The sequence below is a fragment of the Podarcis vaucheri genome (assembly GCF_965113315.1).
Source record: "Podarcis vaucheri genome assembly, chromosome: 8".
Classification (NCBI taxonomy): domain Eukaryota; kingdom Metazoa; phylum Chordata; class Lepidosauria; order Squamata; family Lacertidae; genus Podarcis; species Podarcis vaucheri.
The window spans coordinates 48,400,896-48,422,939 of NC_138766.1; the positions used below are offsets into that span (position 1 = coordinate 48,400,896).

At 38.7% G+C, this 22,044-nt stretch overlaps 1 protein-coding gene and 1 long non-coding RNA gene across 3 annotated transcripts in view; both read left to right on the plus strand.

Moving 5' to 3' along the window:
* Nucleotides 1–12,732, plus strand: part of MIB1 (MIB E3 ubiquitin protein ligase 1) — a 42,493-nt gene extending 29,761 nt beyond the window's left edge. Inside the window, exons 14-22 of one of the 2 annotated variants that reach the window (XM_082234762.1) lie at nucleotides 425–511; nucleotides 2,017–2,178; nucleotides 3,424–3,605; nucleotides 5,986–6,178; nucleotides 7,153–7,231; nucleotides 7,706–7,819; nucleotides 8,006–8,106; nucleotides 9,541–9,566; nucleotides 10,301–12,732. In XM_082234762.1, coding sequence (XP_082090888.1) covers nucleotides 425–511; nucleotides 2,017–2,178; nucleotides 3,424–3,605; nucleotides 5,986–6,178; nucleotides 7,153–7,231; nucleotides 7,706–7,819; nucleotides 8,006–8,106; nucleotides 9,541–9,566; nucleotides 10,301–10,331 — 975 coding nt within the window. In that variant the 3' untranslated portion in view covers nucleotides 10,332–12,732. The remainder of the gene's footprint in view (nucleotides 1–424; nucleotides 512–2,016; nucleotides 2,179–3,423; nucleotides 3,606–5,985; nucleotides 6,179–7,152; nucleotides 7,232–7,705; nucleotides 7,820–8,005; nucleotides 8,107–9,540; nucleotides 9,567–10,300) is intronic. The other variant, XM_082234761.1, reaches the window with a different exon arrangement.
* A 6,038-nt stretch (nucleotides 12,733–18,770) lies between these two features.
* The window catches only part of LOC309539075, a 74,419-nt gene continuing 71,145 nt past the window's right edge, over nucleotides 18,771–22,044 (plus strand). Inside the window, exon 1 of the long non-coding RNA XR_014222664.1 lies at nucleotides 18,771–18,851. This is a non-coding gene — a long non-coding RNA (uncharacterized lncRNA). The remainder of the gene's footprint in view (nucleotides 18,852–22,044) is intronic.

Genomic DNA, 22,044 nt, shown 5'->3' on the forward strand with positions numbered 1-22,044 from the left:
CTCCCCCACTCTATTTTACCAGCTAGTCCCAGTGTAGCTTAAGTTGCACATTTGGTAAGGTGCTCATTCAGAAGCAGCTGTCCTTATTGTAAGCAAGTGGGAAAGTTACCAACTGAATGTCTAATCTAGTAAGACATTTTGAGGGTTGTTGCTTGCATTAATTCCATTTGCAAGTAGTGTTATGCTCTTATGTATAAATTGGGTTTTAAAGATGACTAATGGAAAGATCTAATGCGGTTTTCATGTCACATGATCAATATTTAATGTATGCTATTATAAATAGTTAGATATTCATTTGGTTTTAGCCTCATGAACTAATATGTAAATGAAATATTTTTTGGCTTTTGGGACCAAGAAAAGGTCCAGTTCAGGATTTCTTGTTGGTTTTAATGTTAATAAGTAACAATTGAAACATCTCTTTCAGGGCAATGCTAACCTGGATATCCAGAATGTAAATCAACAAACTGCACTGCACCTTGCTGTAGAACGACAGCACACCCAAATAGTGCGGGTAAGGTACCAATAGTAGACCATAAGGCAGTTTCTCAGACTGTAGGTTACAGTTGCACAATTGGGTGCTTTTTTCTTTTACCAGGCCACAAGCACACAATTCCTGTTGTGTGGACCCTGCAATATATATGCTTGCTCATTCTCTCTAGTATATATCATGCTTAAATTCTGTTCAAACACATACTGTCTGTTGCTGTATTAACATTAAAAAAATGAAATATACACTTGCTTTCGATATTCTCGCTAGTTCTATTGTAGATTGAAAAGTAGGGTACATTGATTGATTTGCACAACAACACTTCTGAATTATGCCTTGTGGCTGTCCCAGAGGAGGATTCAGGAGCACACAAGCCCAAGGCTTGTTGTAGTTTTTTCCTATCATGCTAAGCTATGGTGTAGTGCAATGTCTGAACTGAGCTTGTACTCCATACATTTTCACAGCAAACTTGTATTTTGCCTCCCAACTATATTAATATTCCTAAATTTGGAAATAGGGAGGCATCAGAGGTGATGTCGGTCAAATGAAATAAATGTATATTTACAATATCACTGAATTGAAGCAGCTGCTGATAGAACACTCTTTTTGTTGTGTCCTAATGGTTGCATGAATGGAAGACAGCTTGTGCCACCTATCTCTTTGCCTCTTCCCTCTCTGTAGCCTTTGTATTTCCTGATAAGCCTCACTAAATAGACTCCTGAATAGTGGGAGGTGGGGAAAATAATCTGAAATCAGATGGGGGAACCTTGCACAGTGCAGCCTCACTCCGCCTGTACATTGTGGCCTGCACTCTTCTGGAGCCCTGTCCCCAACCCCATGGAGAGACTTTGGAGGGGGTGTTAGGACTGCAGCGAAAGAGGAAGAGCAAGTTTGGTTGTCTGAGCTGCCTTCTGGTCATGCAACTATAATAATAATAATAATAATAATAATAATAATAATAATAATAATAATAATAATACTTTATTATTTATACCCTGCCCATCTGGCTGCATTTCCCCAGCCACTCAACTATTAGATGCAGCCCATTCTTAGCCGCTTGTTACTTAACTCTGACATATCAAATTGTGTGCGAGTTATATTTCCTGAGATTAAAATTAGATTTGGTAAAAACAGAGTTTATAGTATACAGTGGTACCTCGGGTTACAAACACCTCAGGTTACAGACTTCACTAACCCGGAAGTAGTACCTTGGGTTAAGAACTTTGCCCCAGGATGAGAACAGAAATTGTGTGGTGGCGGCGCAGCGGCAGCAGTGGGAGGCCCCATTAGCTAAAGTGATATCTCAGGTTAAGAACGGTTTCAGGTTAAAAACGGACCTCCAGAACAAATTAAGTTCGTAACCAGAGGTACCACTGTATAGCGTAAAAGATATAAAGAAGTCTGAACATAATTAAAGTGACTTTGGATGGCAAATTTATGTGCTATTGTGCACTTCAGAGTTTCTAATGTGTCTATGACTCATTATGTGAGAAAAGAAATGTTCAAAATGTTGAATTGTTTCTCCTCAGCTTCTAGTTCGTGCAGGTGCTAAACTGGATATTCAGGATAAAGATGGGGATACACCCCTCCATGAAGCCCTGAGGCATCATACTCTGTCACAGCTTCGTCAGCTCCAAGACATGCAAGATGTGGGCAAGGTAGATACTGCTTGGGAGCCATCGAAGAACACAGTAAATAATTTGAATTTATTTATTTCTTCTCTACTATACTTTCTCTCTGCAGTATGTTGCAAGATCCTGTTTTGTTTTGGTCTGCTTTCTGTTTTCTGAAAAGCAATTATTTAAAGATAATATTCCATTAAATATAAATGCCAATTGAGAATTAGTTTGGCATATTTTCATGGACAACTTTGGTAGAAAAACATTTTTTTTAAATCCCCAAATATTTCTGATTTTCGTAATCAGCTTATATTTCTTTTCAAAAGTTCCTAAAATGTCATTTGAATTAACAAGCAGTAATCCAGAACAAAAATGAGCTAAATAATTATAGTATGCATGGCTTCTAACTTTTCAGTTGTATGCTTTGTACTAAACGATAGAAACTGACAATAGAATTTATATATACGTTTTAGATAGTATTTTGAGCATATTTGTCTGTGTGGTTGTATATACTAGGAAAGTGAGTTAATTTTTATTATTCAAGTAATTTCATTGAGGCAGAACAATAGGAAAAAATAACTGCAGAGAAATTGTATGATTTTTATGGCAGTAGTGTTAACAGCAGATGAGGGTTAGATTTTAACTTAAAAATATGGCAAATGCCAGAATTGTGCTGAGTTGGTATGTGGGTTGAATGGCTTGGTACAAAAGAACTGTCAACATCATGCATCCTATCCAACACTGCTGCTCCACTAGTGCAGTGGACTTTCCCAGTGGAATTTCCTCCTCCTCTCATGTTCTCTGCAGCTCCCCATGCATACTCAAAATCAGCTCCATGGGGTAGGAGGACTCTAAGGAGCAGATTTAGATGGTATGTGGGAAGAGGGAGAGGAACGGCAACACTTCCTGATCCAGAAAGCATTGAGAGAGCTTTAAAACCTTGATGCCGCTGGACTGCTAGATGCCCAAATTTATCCTTTGGGGGTACACATTGCCTCTGTGCTTCCCCCCAGCTCTCACAGCAAGTGAGCTGCTCAACCGGAGCAAAACCCGCCATCCGCCATCTTCTGAGGCAACCTGGTAGTTCCACTCACTATGCCACTGGAACTCTGCAAGTGCAGTGTTTGATACTACCAGACGATACAATCTTTCACTCTGTTCAAGGAACTTTGAAAAGAACTAACTGCATGAAGTTACACTTCAGGGCTAGTATTTGCTCAGATCTATTAATGATACAGTTTTGTCTTGTTGGTTTTGTTTTCTCATAAGATATTATTTTTCAGGTACATCATTAGTTGCCAATTTACTTTCTTTCAGTTGATAATGGGACTGGGTACTCAGGGAGCAGAAAAGAAGAGTGCAGCATCTATTGCCTGCTTCCTGGCAGCTAACGGAGCTGACCTTGGTATTCGTAATAAGAAGGGTCAGTCGCCCCTTGACTTGTGTCCTGATCCTAGCCTCTGTAAAGCATTGGCTAAATGTCACAAAGAAAAAGTCAGGTTTGTATTGTAGCAGCGCAATAGGATTAACCCACATTTCCTTTCCAATTTTCTGTTTGCTATAGAACAGCTGATAAAGTACACACACACATATGTTGTAACCTGCCCTGGGACGTTATGGGGTGAAGGGTGGGTAAGAAACCTTGTAAATAAATAAGTACGTTTATCCCAATTCTAAGAGAAGCAAATAAAATTAAAGTAGATTTTCATTCTCAGAATATTTAGTTTCATGTGGGCTAAAATGAATAGTGGTGTTCTCATTTATGTTTCTTAATGTTTTAATGTATTACAATCCTTGGTTTAGCTGACAAGCAAGGGGTTAAATCCAGCTCAGTTTGGCGACAAAGACAGTCAGCCCTGGTGTTTTGCAGGCATTGACTGAGAGAGGGATTCATTCAGGCTTCTTTCTCTGCTCCCGATCACTTGATCAGAAGGGGAGAAAGAAGCCTTTGCTAGCCCTATGTCGAACACTCTGAGAAGCGCCAAGCATAGGGCTGACCGAGAGGGGAGAAAGGTTCCTTTTGCAAGCATTGACAATGAGAATTTCCACTTGCTGGCAGTGCCTGCAAAGTGCAGACTACTTTCTCCTTTCCATTCCCATGGTGCAACACATGGGGCGGCAATGCCCCTTAAGATATATACCTTGAGCTATGGTTCCCAAATGCTTGGGGTACACCATATGCAGGGGATTTGAGGCAGGACAACCATATGACATCATAATGGCATGTGATTTTATTTTGCCGTTTACTTTTAATTAAGATTTCACACAATGTTTTCGTTTTTGAATTCACTGTTCACTGTGGCTATTCTGTGCTTGCTGCCCTCAGCAACATTTCAAAATTGGTCAAAACTTTGAGATAGAAATTTACTTAATGCATTCTCCCTGTCAGGAATTTTGGAATATGAGCCATGATCAAAATCGGCTCTTCCGTCCACATACACACTGCTGCAAATATTCTCCCAGGGGCAGCACCTTGTGTGTCATGGGATATTGGTGTAGAAAGCCCCTGACCATGCATTGGATTTTTGAGCTGCCTAGGAAACTTGCCAGTTGAAGGAATGAGGTAAAGGTTCCTGTGCCCAGTCTGAACTCTGTATGCAGCACTTTAGATCCCAGCTGTTGCCTCTTTACTTTTCAGTGGGCCTCACAGGTTTTTGAAATATTTAAATAATAATCCAAGGTTTTGCCAGTTTTCCAACATAAATTTAACTAAATGTCAGTCAAAAGTGCATATAGCCATGTTTTCCTGTTAAGGGAGGGGAACCTCAGAAAAGGAACTGTTCTGTAATATATTTATTAAGACCATTCCATTTGAAAAGCCATAAAGGAAGGCTTTTGAGTCTATTGGAATTCTTCATATGCTAGACAGACATTAAGTAAAACAAGCTGGATGTTAAATAATCTTATTTGTTTGTCAGTTTTTTTTGCATAATATCTAGCCTGATTGAGTTTTGATGAATTCAGCTTTGCATGCACACTTCATGACGTTTTGAGAAGTATTAATGAAGATATTCTGCTATTTGTTTTCCATTTTTACTAAATGTCAGTGCCACTCTAAGTATTAAAACAGTCCAAGAGGAATGTAAAAAATAAAAATAATAATAATATACTTACCAAGCTTAAGGTTTTTTGCCCTTGGCATAGAATCATAGAGTTGGAAGAGACCACAAGGGCCATCGAGTCCAACCCCCTGCCAAGCAGGAAACAAGAAATGATTTTAAGCTATACAGAATTGCCACTTTTTTCTACCTAATTCTTTCAACCTTAATGGCAGGGTGCATTGTTTACTATTCCCCTGAATTTCCAATGCAGATGAGTAAATATTAATCTTGAAGCAAAAAAATAAATGATTACATATACTGTCAAACCTCGGGTTACAGACACTTCAGGTTTCGCGTTTTCAGGTTGAGCACTGCACCGAACCTGGAAGTACCAGAACGGGTTACTTCCGGGTTTCGGCGCATGCACAGAAGCACTAAACCTTTCTTTGTGCATGCGCAGAAGTGCCAAATCAGAACTCGCACGTGCGCAGACACGGTGCTGCACGTTGCGAACGTGCCTCCCGCACGGATCACGTTCGCAACCTGAGCATTGAATTGAACACCATGTTTTTCTAATCATTCAACCTGCAAAAGCAATGCAGCTTGCCAGATGGAATGATGCCCCTTCTCCCCTCCCATGTACTCTCTTCTAGGGGTTCTCCCAAAACACACACATCCCAAGCCAATTTTGGGGGATGCAGGAGGTGGAGAGGAGGGGAAAGCCCTGTTGTGCATGTGGAAGTCATTGTACACAGCTTCCACTAACATGGCTGGTTAGGTGAACTATGCACATTATGTTGAATATTTATATAATATCTCAATGAATATTTGTGTTTAGTGGTCAGGTTGGTTCCCGGAGCCCTTCTATGATCAGCAATGATTCAGAAACCTTAGAAGAATGCATGGTATGTTCTGATATGAAGAGAGATACTCTATTTGGTCCATGTGGGCATATTGCTACCTGTTCTCTCTGTTCACCAAGAGTCAAGAAATGCCTTATCTGCAAAGAACAAGTTCAGTCCAGGACAAAGGTGCGTGCTTTTATTTCCAGCTCACTTTAGTATGACATATCTTAAAATATAAGTGTTTATGCACCATTTTAAACTTAGAACATTTTAAATGATGCTCTTAGAATCAAACAGCAGAAACGCTTAAGCAAATGACAGTCTGGGTCATAGTCCTAAGCAGCAGACTGTTACATTCTTAAGAATTACTTTTGACTGTGCTAAATCCTCTGCCAATTGTTTTCATTAGATGATCCCAAGTTCTGGTGTTATGAGTAAAAGGGGAAAAAATCTCTGTCCACTTTCTGCATGCTTTGCAGAATTTTATAAACCTTTTTCAACTCTCACTGGTTGCCTTTTGAAACTAAACCCCGCCCCCAACTTTAAACCTTCCTCTGAACAGAATGTGCTCCACCCTCATAAGTATTTTGATCGACTTTCTCTGCACCTTTACTAGGTCTACAGTTTTGGGAGACATCCTTTTGCATCTCTGCAGATTCCTTTGGTTTTCACTACCCTGAATAATTTGGTGTCTGCAGATTTGCCCACCTTGCTGCTCCTCTTTAACTCCAAATCATTTATGAAAAAATTAAAAACCACTGGTTGCTTAGGAGACCTTGCCTCACCTCACTCCACTGTGAGGACGGTCCATTTATTCATTCTTTTTTTAACCAGTTTCCAATCTGTTGCTAAGCTAACTCAGGAGTATTTGTGAGGGATTTGTGAAAAGCTTTTTTTAAAAAAAAAAATACAAGCGTATTGTGTCTATCAGATCATCCTTTCCTAAGTGCTGACACACTCAAAGAATGTTAAAATGTTGTGAGACTGGAGCTGTTGTGTCTTCCTAGCAAGACGTGTTATTCTATATGCTTTATAGTGTTATATTTAATCATATTTTGAACTAATGTACCCAGAACAGACATTAAGCTGACTGAGCTACAACTGAGAAACTAAAAGCTTCTTTATGAAAAGTTGAAGAGTTATGTAATTTTTCTTTGTAGATTGAAGAATGTGTAGTATGTTCAGACAAAAAAGCAGCTGTGCTCTTTCAGCCCTGTGGACACATGTGTGCTTGTGAAAGTAAGTTCTTTTGGTGGCTAACAATTGTTCTGTGGAATAAGATGATTAAATTCACTTGCTGAAATAGATCAAGTTTATTGGAAGATGGATGTATTAAAATATAAAAGTCAGTTTCTGAGTTTGTCACACTCAAATGTGTACGGGGTGTTCTGCCCACCCCCTTACCAGAGAAGAGGAAAAGCTTAGTCCCAGATTGGTGTGAGATTCATCCCTTTGCTTATAAAAGTGAATAACTGATTGTAGATGCTGGTGGGGAGAGCATACCTTTTTGGAACTATCTTGTGCTAGATGATAAACTGTCTCCAGTTCCTAACTTGGATGAATCAATATTCACTGGTGAGGACTATGCAAAATGGGTGTGCTATGTGTTCTAGGCTCCCTATGATATTTTCTTGTTAATCTGTTCATTACATTCCACTTTTACATTAAATAAGTAAAAAAACCTGCATCATTCTGAATAATCCCCCCCTCCAGATTGTGCCAGCCTGATGAAAAAATGTGTACAGTGTCGGGCAGTGGTAGAGCGAAGAGTGCCTTTCATTATGTGTTGTGGTGGGAAAGGTACAGAAGACTCCACAGATGACATTGGTGAGTTTGTTTATTTTTCTTCTTTTAGCAGTGGTTTCAATTTGCAAACTCCTTCCTGATTCAGGAAATGGATTGCTTTGGAACCATTGTTCTGATGCAATTAATGGGCTAGTAGTAATTTTTAAATTGGTTCAGCTCTTTTGTAAGTATTTCGTCTCACCATTTTCTTTTCTCTGCATTGTGTAGCAAGTGGAAACATTCCTGTTCTGCAGAAAGACAAGGACAATACCAATGTCAACGCTGATGTACAGAAATTGCAGCAGCAGTTGCAGGACATAAAGGAACAGGTAAAAGAAATAGATAACTTTTATGATCAATATCAGATGAAAGCTTTGTGTTTTTTTAAGGCATTATATGAAAGTTATCAATATACAGTGGTGCCTCGCAAGACGAAATTAATTCGTTCCGCGAGTTTTGCCATCTAGCGAATTTTTCGTCTTGCGAAGCACGGTTTTAACGGTTTAACAAAGTCGCAAGACGTTTTCGTCTTGCGAAGCAAGCCCATAGGGAAATTCGTCTTGTGAGGCAAATCGCAAACGGAAAAACCTTTCGTCTAGCGAGTTTTTTGTCTTGCAAGGCATTCGTCTTGCGAGGTACCACTGTAAAGGTTTATGTTATGAATATTATTATTGTTATTTTAATTTATTACCAATCCTTCATCTTAACGTCATGGGGCAAGTTACAATAATTAAAACAACAATTAAAGGAATATAGATAGTAGGCATACTGTGCACTGCAGTTATTGTCATCAACTCTAGAATATCTCCCTAAGCATCTTTTAGGTTCAGTAACAAATAAATAAATAAATAATGGAAAAAGATTCATGGTGTACTCTTTCTTCTATTTTCACTTAAATGTCCACAGACACAAACTGGATTTTTAAAAAATGATGCATGGACATATGTTGCGGAAAGGCAACTCATTTCATGTATATTTAACAATTGGAATGTAGGACAAAAGCCACATCATTTGAAAGAATTACATTTCTTTTCTTCAGACTTTATGGCAGATTGAATATGGGTTTTAAACCTTTGCAAATAGTGAAACCCTGCCATGTAGAAGGTGTTTTTTTTTAAAAAAAATCCTTATTAGAAATGACATTTCTATTTGGACTTTATCAACCTTTATCTATTAGTCCACTATTTTGTTACCCAGCCCTTATCCACAAAGCTGATGATAAAAATAAATAACAGTGATAAAAGTAAGATGGTAGTAACAGGCAGTAGTGTTGAGTTCAGCTCCCTCTGAATCAGGGCAGCAAGAAAGTGCCAGTAGGGTGCTACTGCTAAGACAATCACTGCAAAGGCACTCCCTCATCTATTCATGTCTTATTCTTTCTCTCCTCTCCTCTACCCACTTTCTAGCACAAACACTGCAGAAAATATAAACAGCAATGGTTCTTACGTAAACTGCAGAGCAGATCATGGGGGTGCGTGGGGAGAGAAGAGGAAGGGGAAATCCCATTGCATGAGTGGAACTGTTTGTACAGTGCTGGATGTAATCCATAGTCTCTTCTCCCCTGCCACCAGAGAACAGAACAAGAGCCAAAGAGAACAAATCCACAGGAAACTACTACTAGTCCTGCTTTCAAAAGCATTCCTAATTTTTATGCTTTTATTAAAAAGGAGGGGAGAAGGATGAATGCGCAGATAAAAAGCCAAAAGCCACCTTTAGTTTGTTCCCCTCCCCGCCCCCAAACTTATATTTAAACTTATTTTCAGGACAGCAGTGATCCTCCAACTGAGCAGTGAGTTTCCTGAATGGTCTATCCTTCCAAGGACAAATCAGCTAAGTCATCCAAACTAGACTCTGCCTTCCTTTCTGACCTGTAGGCAGGACCAACAGTCTCCTTTCTGGCCTCCATTTTTATTTAACATCACATCGGACAGAGTTCTACAGACTCAAAGGGGTCATAATATCTAGAAATAGATGGAGATTTCATTTTTAGTTGCCATTAGAAATTCTGAAAGGGTTTGTGTGTTTCCAAAATTTCAGAAGTGTTTAACTGAGCTTCACAGTCTGTTTCTGTGTGACAGATTTATTTCATGTTTCACTATACCTTTTAATTGTATAAAATAGATGTCATTTACAAAGACACTTATGTCCTTAGCAATGATGGTCATAATAATAAAAATATGAAGAATGTAGCATTGCTTCAAAACTTTGAATGTATTTAGCCAATGTGACGTTGGCCTAAGCCCATATACAATACAAAATGATTCTGGTGTATCTTTCTGTGAGGAACACTAAAGATGTATGTTAAGTGCTTTGAGAATTTTTAATCGCTGAGTTAAATTTTAGCATCACTACTTTAAGGCAGGTGGTTGATGAGTATCCTTCAGAGTTTTTTATGCTATTTATTTCACCAGCCTCACTTTCTGAAAATGGTATTTACATTAGGCGTAGTAAGCTAATAAGGTATAATACTTGGTTATTATTTGTCTCCAGACAGTTCTTTAGTTTCATTTTTGTCTCTTACAGACCATGTGTCCCGTGTGTTTGGACCGTCTAAAGAATATGATCTTTCTCTGTGGTCACGGAACATGTCAGCTTTGTGGCGATCGAATGAGTGAATGTCCTATTTGCCGAAAGGCTATTGAACGAAGAATCCTTTTGTATTAAAATATAAAGTGTCTTACAGTAGCTTGTCATATTATTACTACATTTTGCTCATTGAATCTTCATAAGCTTTAGTGGCAGCTAAAGTTTGTCCTGAAAACATTTCTAATGCTATGGAGTTGTTGCATTGTAAGTGCTTAGACTGACAATACAAATCAGTATTTGAGTGGTCAACCTCTCCTATCAAGAAAGCTAAACCAAGTTTAGGTTAATTAACAATGCAGTCTTTTTTATATCTTTTGCCTTTCTTTTTCTCCCCAACCCCTTTATGTTAAAGGGACAATTTCCTGTTGGTATTTTTATTTTATATGTATGAACTCTAATTTCACTGTTGATTTTTATACTGTCAGCTGTTTTCATGTATAAATATTTTTAATTCTCTAAATTGTATTTGTTTTAAATACGTTTTCATAGTAATGTCAGTAATAAATTGCAAAAGCAAGCTAAGCCTCGGAGCTAGGTACAGGAATTTTTAAAAATCAGCACAATAAATGAATAGTGTTTCAGTATTACAAAATGCCTCTAAAATCTGAAAGCCTATAATTTTGTATGGTTTTCTTATTGTCCCACATTAGTTTAAAGGAGAATGAGGATTATTACAAAAGTTGCTGATTTTAAAGGGCTGCTTGTAGCCTCCACATACATAGCAGGAGTGCCTTCTAGAATTGGCCTCCTGAAAAGCCGCCTCCACAAATGGGAGAACTCCTAATGTGATGGTGCTGAAGATAGTACAGGCTGTTGCTAGTAATGAAAAGAAAACGCACTGCATAATATAGCAAGCCCTTCTTTCGGCCTGAGAGGCTTTCAGGATCTCGGCCATAATCCCTTCAACTGAGAGAACAGTTTTTAGAATGGTGACAGACATTATTATTTGTATACTTGCAAAAGAAAACCATTCTATCTGTAGGCTAGAATTTAACATTTTAAGTCTAGTAATTGGACTTAAATGCCACCTTGCAAAAAGGGAATATACAGCAGAGAGTTTTAAGATAAATAGGAACAATAGCTTCTGTAATATGAATATTACTCATTTTGGTGCAGACTTCGCAGTATGCATGAACTTTTCTTTTCTGAAACTTCATTGGGACCATTCAGTTAATAACCAAGACAGTGCTTGATATGTCTGTGAGATTTCTATAAATTGGGGGGCTGTTTAGGGAGGATAAGGCAATGATGGGTTAATATAAATGCTATCCAAGGATATGGAAAAGCATCTTGCTCTGAATGTTCTGCAGTAGGCTGTAGATAGTCTCCCAAAGATTAAATCACATATTTTAGATGGTGCATGATTGCAGAGAATAAGTTAATTTTTGGATTTATAATTAACAGATACACCATTTATTTGTATTTAACTCCAATTCAGACAAATTCTTATAAGCATGTGGTGAAACATTAGATTAGAAAGAAAATTGCCTTTAACAATTTGATTCCTGTTAAATTTACTCAAAGGGAATTACTTGCAGGAATATACTATATTTGGTAAATATAATCTGTGTCATATAAATTTGAGTTGAGATTTTTATTTTATTTTATGCAGAAGTTTGCAAATTGCCTGGAACAAAGTTAATCATGTCTTAGGAATGGTTTGTGATGAAAGAAGGTACAGAAACATTGCACACATAAAAATATCCATGGTATATAGGATTGTGCTGCAATTCCTAAGCCTAGCCATCAGGAAGTTCCATAAAAGCAAACGGGTCTTGGATCCCTTACATTTATCTTTCAAAAAAAGATGCATATGATTGTGTAATAGAACGAAGTATAAATTTGTTAAATAAGTGTGAGCTGCTTGACTTCTTAGACAGGCGTGCTTACATTTATAAAATACTTGTTTCTGTTCTGATTTAGAAATTGCTGGCTATTTAATTGTATAGTTGTTGCAGTATTTCAAAAGTGAAATAGCTAGTTCCAAGAACAATTTGGATAACTATTTCCACAAACGGTCTTCTGAAATTGTGCATGCATATGCACGGAAAAAAGATCTTAGAGAGTTTATTAATAGTAACATAATTAATAAAATAATGTGGCACATGAGCCAGATTTTTTTTTCAGGAGTTTGCCATCAAAGGACTTTTCATTGATTTTGAACACCCAGTTTATATAAGGAACTAAAACAAACGAGGCATTTTATGCCGAAAAGTAAAGGAAGAATGTTGTATGTCATAGGTAGGGCAAATGTCAATGCTTTGGTGACAAAGGAGTTTCTGGTATACAATGGTGTAATTCTGTGTTCTATTATTTTAGCACAGCTGGAAAAGTTGAATGATAAAGTTATTAAATCATTTTGTATCCTCTGTCCCTTTTCTCCGTTCTACAAAACACGTTCATAGCATGACTAGTCTTATAAGCAGGTCAGTTAAGTTATTCATTGTCTAAGAGAATGGACGCGAGGTGCTGCATTCACCTCAAATCTAGTAGAAGGAAGTAGGGCACTTGTATTAGCAAATCATACTTTTTGTTGCTTTGATGCTATTTTATGTCATTCTGTTCACAATGTAGAGAACAAAATTATTTTAACGTCCCTTAGCCAACAGAAAACTACATTTGTTTAAACCTTTCTTAATTTATTTAATAAGTAGTTTGTTAAACCTTTATAGTATAGAAGACAGATGTTGAGACTTGAATTTATACTTTTATTAAACTGTAAATATAAACCTGAAGTGTATGACTGTGTCAAACTATATTCTAATCTGCACTATATTAGAAACAGTACTTGCAGTCCTGACCAGAGAACTACGCATAGGGCCCAACACCTATGGTAACAGGGTTCCTACGGATAGTGTTCCAGTAATTAGCTGCCTAAACTAGCCGTGTGCTCCCTTCTGGCTGTGCAGCCAGTGCCCTAACTCCAATGTTCTGCATTGTGCCTGTGCTGTATAGCGGCTGGGGGTGAGGAGGGTTGCCAAGGGCCACCGGAAGTAGGACACTACTTCACAGCCAATAGGTGAAAAGAGCAGCTGTGCAATACAGCAGCAGGAAACCATTTCTCCAATGGGCACTAAAACTACCAAGTCAGCTGTAGTCATCCTGTTGCTTGAAGACAGGAAAATATCATCACTCCCAACAGAATCTTTGACTCACTCCTTCCTCGGAGTGAGTTTGGCTTCTAGCCAGATGTAGAAGAATACCTAACACTCAAGGAAGTACATACAACCAATGCAACATCCATAAAAGCCCAATAACACAAACACATATGTGCACTGGCTGCACTCTAGACATTTGGGTCTTCAATTATTGCATGTATGTTGGTCAGCAGTGGGATTGGGGTGGAGTCTTGGCTCTGTCCTAGTGCTCCCTCAGAAACACCCTTCAAGTGAGGACAGTGGTCCCTTCTTGACTGGGCACTAGGACAACAGCAGTGTTCTTAAGCTGCTCCTACTGACTTAAGTGAGTACAGCTAAATTAAGTACGTATTTGAAATAACCTGCTGGAGGAGACACCTCCGAAGCACAACCTCTGAAAAAGAGTACAAATCTATTTTGCAATATTTTATGAATATACTTGGGTTCAGCCAAGTAGCTACCTGACACACATATTGCAATGGCGCATTTGTTGAAAATGCCTGCACTTGTGGTCACTGCTTGAGTAGACTGACCCCTGACCATTAGGTCCAGTCGTAGCTGACACTGGGGTTGCGGTGCTCATCTCACTTGTCCGAGGGAGCCGGCGTACAGCTTCCAGGTCATGTGGCCAGCAGGACTAAGCCGCTTCTGGTGAACCAGAGCAGCGCACAAAAGCGCCGTTTACCTTCCCACCAGAGCGGTACCTATTTATCTACTTGCACTTTGTGCTTTCGAACTGCTAGGTTGGCAGGAGCAGGGAGCTCACCCTGTCGTGGGGATTCAAACAGCTGACCTTCTGATTGGCAAGTCCTAGGCTCTGTAGTTTAACCCACAGCGCCACCTGCGTCCCCAAGCTGTGTCTTTAGGAGGCACCAAATTCAGAGAACTGTAAACTCAACAAATGCAAGCACTGAGCAACCTAGTAAGAGAAGACCCAGACATTATTCTGCCCAACAAAAGTGAACAAAATGACCCAATGATTCTGTTTTGAAGAGGGATTTAGTATGATGTATATAAACAATGTCCTATGAACATCTAGAGATGCATTCTCAGATGGGTTAATTGGAGATGGTCACAAAGTAGATAACATCAATTATTTCATCTTGTGGAAAACTGAATTGATCTCTGGCAGAGTTCAGCAGAATGTGCTGGTTTCTCATGCCTCTGATCCTAAACTTTCTGTAGCATGGAATCGAAGTGTCTAGATGTGGGGATTCCAGAAACCAGAGGTTGGCAATCACACTTCAGTGGTCAAATTGTGAAACTACTAAGAATGAAAGGGTAGGGGGAAGCAGGCAAGAGGTCAAAACAGATTACAAAATAAACTCTAATGTGGCTCTAAAACTGGACTAATTCCAGCTTACCAACTAACAGTATAGTATTTCTAGACTATAGAACAGTATAGTATAGTATTTCTAGACTCGGTGTTACTATGAGTACTGAGGGTGGCCAGCTTCTGGTGGTGTGGAAGATGCAGTAGTGGGGCATATTGAATTTTTCAACTTTCAAATTCCCAAAATGGGTGCTCAAAAGTTGTAACATGTTTTGGGAATTCAAAAGATATTTTGGTTAGATTAAAATAATTCAGTTTTTTAAATGGGTGTGATGACAACTTTTGTTGGCTTCAATATTTCTAGGTCGATACACGTCCTCTTCCGAATTGCAAAGTGTCAGGGACTGGCAGGGCTCCAAAGAACGTGTGACTGAGGAAAGGGACCAGGGACCAGGGGAGTGACTCAGAAGAGGTAACCACTGATTTATGGGGCCTGACTGCCCGCAAGGCAGGAGCCAGGAGAGAAGGGCAGGCTGAGACAGGAAGGTATGTCAGATGTTAGAGGAAGAAGAGGCTGTTCAGCTGACCTTCCCCTGTCCCTCTTGTCTCCTAGACCCAGGAGGATCTTGAGGTGGGAAGAAAAGTGGCGCCATACGTGCAGGAAAAGTCTCAGGTTGTGGGCATGCAACCCGACTGGGGAGGCTATATAAGCCAGCAGCAGAGTAGGGTCTCCCTGTTTCTGCAACTGCTCCATAGGGCCCAAATCTGTGGACAGATGCCTGGAGACTAGAAGTGTGTGTGTGTCCAGAGCACCGTGGTAGCTGCTTGTAAGTGTTTCTCTTGCAAATAAAGAGTTCAGTATTAGACGTGTGCCTTTTTTTAATCTAGGACAGCCCTATGACACAAAGGAAGGCTTGAAAATGAAAGCAGAGCTAGGTGTCACAGCAAGAAAGTGTTTTCTGACTGATGCTTTATCTGAGCATTTCTAAAAAGTGCACATTTTTAAAACAATAAAATTTGAATAAAGATGAATCTCAAATAAAGGTTATGCACCCCATCTCCGAAGTCCAAAAGCACTTAAGGATTAGGTGACATTTTTGACAAGGAAAGAATAGTACAGTAGTTGAAATGAAACCTGGATTCATTCACTTTGATCACTTTGATATCTCTCTCTCTCTGTGGGGAGAGAGAGAGTCCACTAGGGGGCAGTAATGCACTTTACTGCTAAGATGGTCATATCACAATGCAAAGTTATTAGTTAAATCTTATCTCTGCATAAATGAGAGTGAGCTAGAAGACTTCCGTTCTTTCTCTCCAAGTCTGCTTTCAGGTGGATGACTACTAACACTAACTGATCTTGCAACATGAACTGAGAGCAGAACTGCAATGGACTTCCCATACAATTGGAAATACTGCACCAAGGATCTTAAAAAAATGCAATAAGCATTTATTAATTTATGCATGATGTCCATAATTACCCATGGAATGTGAGAAGAAGAGGAGGAAGAAACACGAGTGCTTAATGTTTTGGATCAAAAGTGCAAGACTGAAAGTATTTAATGGGGGGGGGGCAATTAGCTAAAATGGTGGTGGCAATGGTGGAGCTAGGATATTCATAGCACTATGAAGGAAGACTACAGAGCCTGCCAAAATCTGCAGTATTAACATTTTTGTAGCCTGGCAATCACAGGAATGATAACCCACAATACAAAGGTTTCCAAAGGTTTATAAGAGCCAGAACATTTTTATACTGTGGTTGGACTTCTATTATTTTTACCAACAAATTATTTACTAGTGGTGCAATTGACTTCCAACAAGCACACAGAGTGTGAACAAGACTTGGGGGGGGGGCTCGTTTAATTTCACTGCACACAGGTGGTGTAGTGACAATAAAGGTTTGTTATTATTATTCAGTACTGGTGCTGCAAGCACAGAGAATGCAAAGCTCTTAATGGTTTCATTAACTGGTGTCTCCTCATATCTTCAGATTTTGTTGACCAATTACAGGAATGAATTTGTGGCTCCCTTAGTTATTTCTGATATTTTTGTATTATTACATTTGTTGTTTTGTTTCTGTTTCTGTTTTATGTATGATGGAAGAAAATTAATTTATAACAATAAAATGGTGGTGACCATTCGGATTGTTTTACTTTACCATATAGGACCATAGAAATATAATACTCTTTATATAAATCGAAACTGCGATATAAATCAAAACTGCGGGGAAAAACCTTTTATTATATAATCCAAAACCGAGGTGGAGGGAAGTCAATTATTTGTATGATGCCTTTTGTTGTTTGTTTTCTTTTTTGTTGTGTCTTTGTTTTGTTGTTGTTTGTGTTTGATTGGTTAATGGAAATTAATAAAGAGAATTTTTTAAAAAAAGAAATATAATACTCTTTCATTTAAGCAGTTTTTCACTAATATTTTAAACGGGTTATCACTCCAAAAGCTTTTAAGTGCTAAATGCAGATAAAATGTATATGTAACTGAGCTATAAAATGGTGCCCCATGTAAAGCTTATGTAGTGAAAGTGTGCTGAATTGCAATATCTTCACATGTCCAATACATCACTGCCCACATCAAAACCAGGCCTCCATTGCAAAAGGAAATTGCTGATGTGTTACTCTTCCATTCAGATGCTGTTCCTGTCTATTCCAATATTCTCCATTTGAAAAAGATTTGGAATTTATTATGGTATCTGTTGGCTGGGGCTTTGCCTCCTAGTACCATTGGGTGTCACTGTTGCCACTGGTTCTGGGAAACTGGGAACATTTAAATATTCCCAGGGCACAGATGACAAGAATGAGATTATAAAAAAGAAAGAAAAAGACAACAATTTACTGGAGTTGGAATTAGTAGGACTAGTTACATTTTTAAAAGAAAATTACAAGTGTCAAGGCTCTTCATTCCACGAAATTCTTTTGTCACTTCCTTCCATTCACAGGACTTGAAATAGTCTGCCATGCATATTAGGTTATTTTCATAGGCTGTGTGTTAGCATTGATGATGATCATGATGGTGATTAAAACGAGAGGCCTTTCTCCTTCAGAAAGCCCTGTGAAATTGTCTCTATTTGCGGACCTAAGTGCTGAAGGTCATTCTGGCTCAAAGGACCCAGCCCTCTCAGGCTATTCACCTTTTACCAAAGCCAGACTTCTTTGGAAGAAAATAGCCTTTAAAGCTGGTGCCACAAAAATGTATATACACACTTGACAACCCCCACCTTTTAGCCACCCATAATCGCACACACAGAACAGCCACAGAAGCTTTGAACTGTTTATATGATATACATCGCACAACGGGGCCTGCACTTTCCAGAGCGGCCTCTTTTACACAGGTCATTGCTAAGGCTCAAGTTGGCTCTGTGTGTGTTATTCTGAAGATGACATTTTAAACAGACCTTATCACTGTGTGTTCAATCAAGGTTTATGAGGACCGATAAAGTTGCTTTTGTATGTTTATTAAAACACTCTTCCATGGTAGGGAAAATAATATCATTAATACACGCTACTTTCTACCCATCTCTTGCTGGTCACGAGGAAATAAAAATGAGATGTTTTGTTTATCTAATTAACTGCTTCAGCTCAATTGACAAGCATAATTATCTTTAATATCACAGCCTATCATAACTGCTTACTTAACAATGCAGTGACAGGTTTCATATGGCAGTAAAATTATGTTTGTTTTCTCCAAACGATGAAGGGTAATAACACTGATATTAGTTGGAAGGGTTTCACAGATGTTTTTCTGTGCTGGTTCTGTGTGCTGTAATTCACCCAACTGATTGGAAGTTCCCTCCTTCCCGTAAAAAAAACTCCCGAACAACCAAGTATCTTTTCAATCTATTATTTTAATAGTTTACTTATGCAAAGCCAGACCATTGGTCTAACTCTATCAGATTCTAACTGGTATTTTCTACACTGACTCCCAGCTTCAGATAAGGAGGTTTTCCCTGCTTCATGTGGAGGTTCCTGTGCTATTGCTTCCATCCAATCGTCGGGGAGGGCTATTGCTCACTGGCAGAGCAAATGTGTTGTATGCAAAATGTCCTGGATTCAATCCTTGGCTTTTTCAGGTAGGGCGGGGGGGGGGGGAATTCTGTATTGAGAGTCACTGCCAGATGGAGGCCAATAGTCAAACTTTCTGCATATGACAGCTTCTTGCATTCCATATTACTCTTGTCTTGCATTGCATTGCTGTGGTTTGAGGGATTGATCAAACACTGATTTTAACCTTGAAAGCCTTTGGGGTCCAGGTCCCATCTGAGGCTCTGATCATGGTCCTGCCCATACGTACATGAAATCTGATGGGCAAGTACCCATGGCAACTTTTCGGTGGTGGTAGTATGGTTTTCAAATTCCTTTCTCTCAGCGGATACACCAAACTCCTCTTCTTTTGACATCTAGACATTTTGGTTCTTGAGTTTTTAGCGCTTGCTATGTCTGGCTTTTTAATCTGGTGTTTCTGATTTTCTTTTATCTGCTGCTGTTTTATAGCTTCTTTTGTTACTTTTAATGTCATGTTTTTACTTTGTGTAACTTACACAAAGTTAAAAGCAATCACTCAATATTTGTGTTCTATGCACTATTTTTTAATATATAGACTTGCACCATTGCAAATCTGAATCAGCTCTAAAATTGACTGATATATTATTTGTTTTAAAATGTTTTTATACCCAGTGCTTTTTTCTGGGGGTACGCAGGGGCATGCATACCCTTAAACATTTTGTGAATCTAACAGGAGAAGAAACTAATTTTTTTTTAAAGTTTCTTCTCTAGCACGCTGAATCATCAGTTCCGTTGTTACCCCGATGTCCATTTACTATATTTATTTTCCCCAATTTGAACTATAAAATGGTGATTTTCTTGAGTCAAAATGAGAATACCCCTAAATATATTTTATTTTTAAAAAAGCACTGTTTATACCACTTTGTATATAACAATCACAATGTGGTATACATGACAATGTAAAAATCACAATATAATGATACAATGATACAATCCTTACCATCTATGGAGAATAATTTTCCATGCTGGCCAGATGACCCGGAAGCTGTATGCCGGCTCCCTCGGCCAGTAAAGCGAGATGAGTGCTGCAACCCCAGAGTCTGGACCTAATGGTCAGGGGTCCCTTTACAATAGCTCCAGTTTTGATCCAAGAAGCCTTAGTCCAGAATTACAAATCGGCAACAATATATTATTCCTGCTTTTGAAACAATTCATCTGGGTGAGTCAATGTCAATTAATGTCTGTTTTGCATGTGTTTGGAGAGTAATGCAACTGTTTTGACGAAAAGTGTGAATTCTTAATCTGTAGGAAATGGTTTTCAGTTGTTTGACTTGCATGTGACTATATAGTTTGAGTATAATACTGTATATGTTATCAGTGCTTGCACACTAATGGTGCTTATTATCTTGTATTACATTATGATTACATTACAGAAAGACGTGTATTGCTTCCAGTGTCTCTCTCCGTGTTTACAAAAGTAAACATTTATATAAGTAGACTTTGTTATTAATTCTGCTATATTATATCTAGGGGAGCGTTATTGCATGGTTCTTCAGAGGCCAAGGAAAGCCAGATAAAATGGTTTTATTAAAATTATTTTAGTAGCAGCACATATCTAGTATGAGGTCTACCAGGAATCATTCACAGCAAGTTAGCTTTTAGAGGGAGTGTGAGTCCTGACTGAAACAAGAGTTTGGATCTGTTCCAGATTATGCAGTGTTAGAACTACTAGAAAAATATGGAGTGGACTTCTAAACATTGCAGCTGCCAGAATCAAAATTGCAGAACGCTACATCTCCAAATGTTGCAGGAGGTAAGATTGCAATGTCTACTGCCTGCCTACTTTCTCACTGGCTCTCTGTGTGCCATACTTGGAGCCCTAATCAATTCCAGTATGCTGGGGAGAGGGGGAACAGAACCAAAGATTAAATGGGCAGGAGAAGTCACAGTTGCTTTATTTTTGGTTGCTGGAAGAGATTATGTTCTCCAACTTGGATCCTGGCAGTCCAAATGGCAGCTTCTCGTGCTTGGGTAGAATAGTCCATAACTTGGGAACACAGAAAATATCCTGGCAGGGAGGTGGATATAAATCCATTGGATTATGAACTGGATATAAATCAAAAGCTGGATAAAATAAATACAGTAAGTAATAAATAATCAATAGTCCTGCTCTTGTACTCAAGAAGAAATAAATAGGAAGAACATTTAATAAACTGAGCAGCACTAATTGAATGCCTAGATGAATAAACATCAAGACAATGGACCTTGGCTAATTTGTTTTGCAATTTCCCTTTTTATCATAACCTAAGGAGGCAGCTATAATGACTGCTTTTGGTTAACAATAGGTGCATTATCCATTATGTTTTACTTGTAAAGTGGCATATAAAGGAGTGCAATGGGCTTAGGTTAACTGCCTCTACAGGGGATTAAAAAGGGGAAAAAATCTGTCTTTAATCCTTTCGTTCTCCTAGATGCTCACTTGGCAAAAGATGCATTTCATCAGATGCTGAAAGCCATTCCTAGGTGTCTTGCCAAATATTGGCCATGGTAGAGTTACTAAGAGATGTGTAGCAACAATAAAGCCAGTGTGTCTCCAGTGAGGGTGGTGTGGATGTGTCACTCCCAGGGCTGAGTTCACTCCAGTATTTTAACCTGATTATCTGCTGGAAAAACTAGGGCAGGGGGAGCCTCTGTTAGGGGTTTTTTTGGGGGGGGGTTGTTGTTGCTGTTATTGGCTTTTTTGTATTTTTATTTTTATATCTTGTATCTATGTGGAAATTGTTCGACTTGGTTGTGTGTTTTTCAATGTTTTATTTATGACTACTTTTGTTATGTTGTGGTCATGTGTTTTTCATGTTGTAAGCTTCATGTAGCCGCACTGAGCCCGGCCTTGGCTGGGGAGGGCGGGGTATAAATAAAAATTATTATTATTATTATTATTATTAAGCTGCCTGGAGCATGGTTTGAACCACAGAAAGTTGGTGTAGAAATAAAATTAGGTGTGCATGTATGTATGTACCACTTGGCAGTGGAGTTTGTCCTTATAGGAGTTCAGTGTTAAATCTTTTTTGGGTGGAAGTCCATTCAAAGTGTGTGTTTTAATGGACTTCCACCCAGAGGAAGGAAATGTCTCCAGCCAGGTGATCACAGTTAACATTAGTTCCATGTACTTCTAGTAAACATGAAGGTAGACTCCCCTAGAAATCCATAAAACTGTTCTGCCAAGATGGTACCAGGAATCCCACCTCTCTTGTCTCTCTG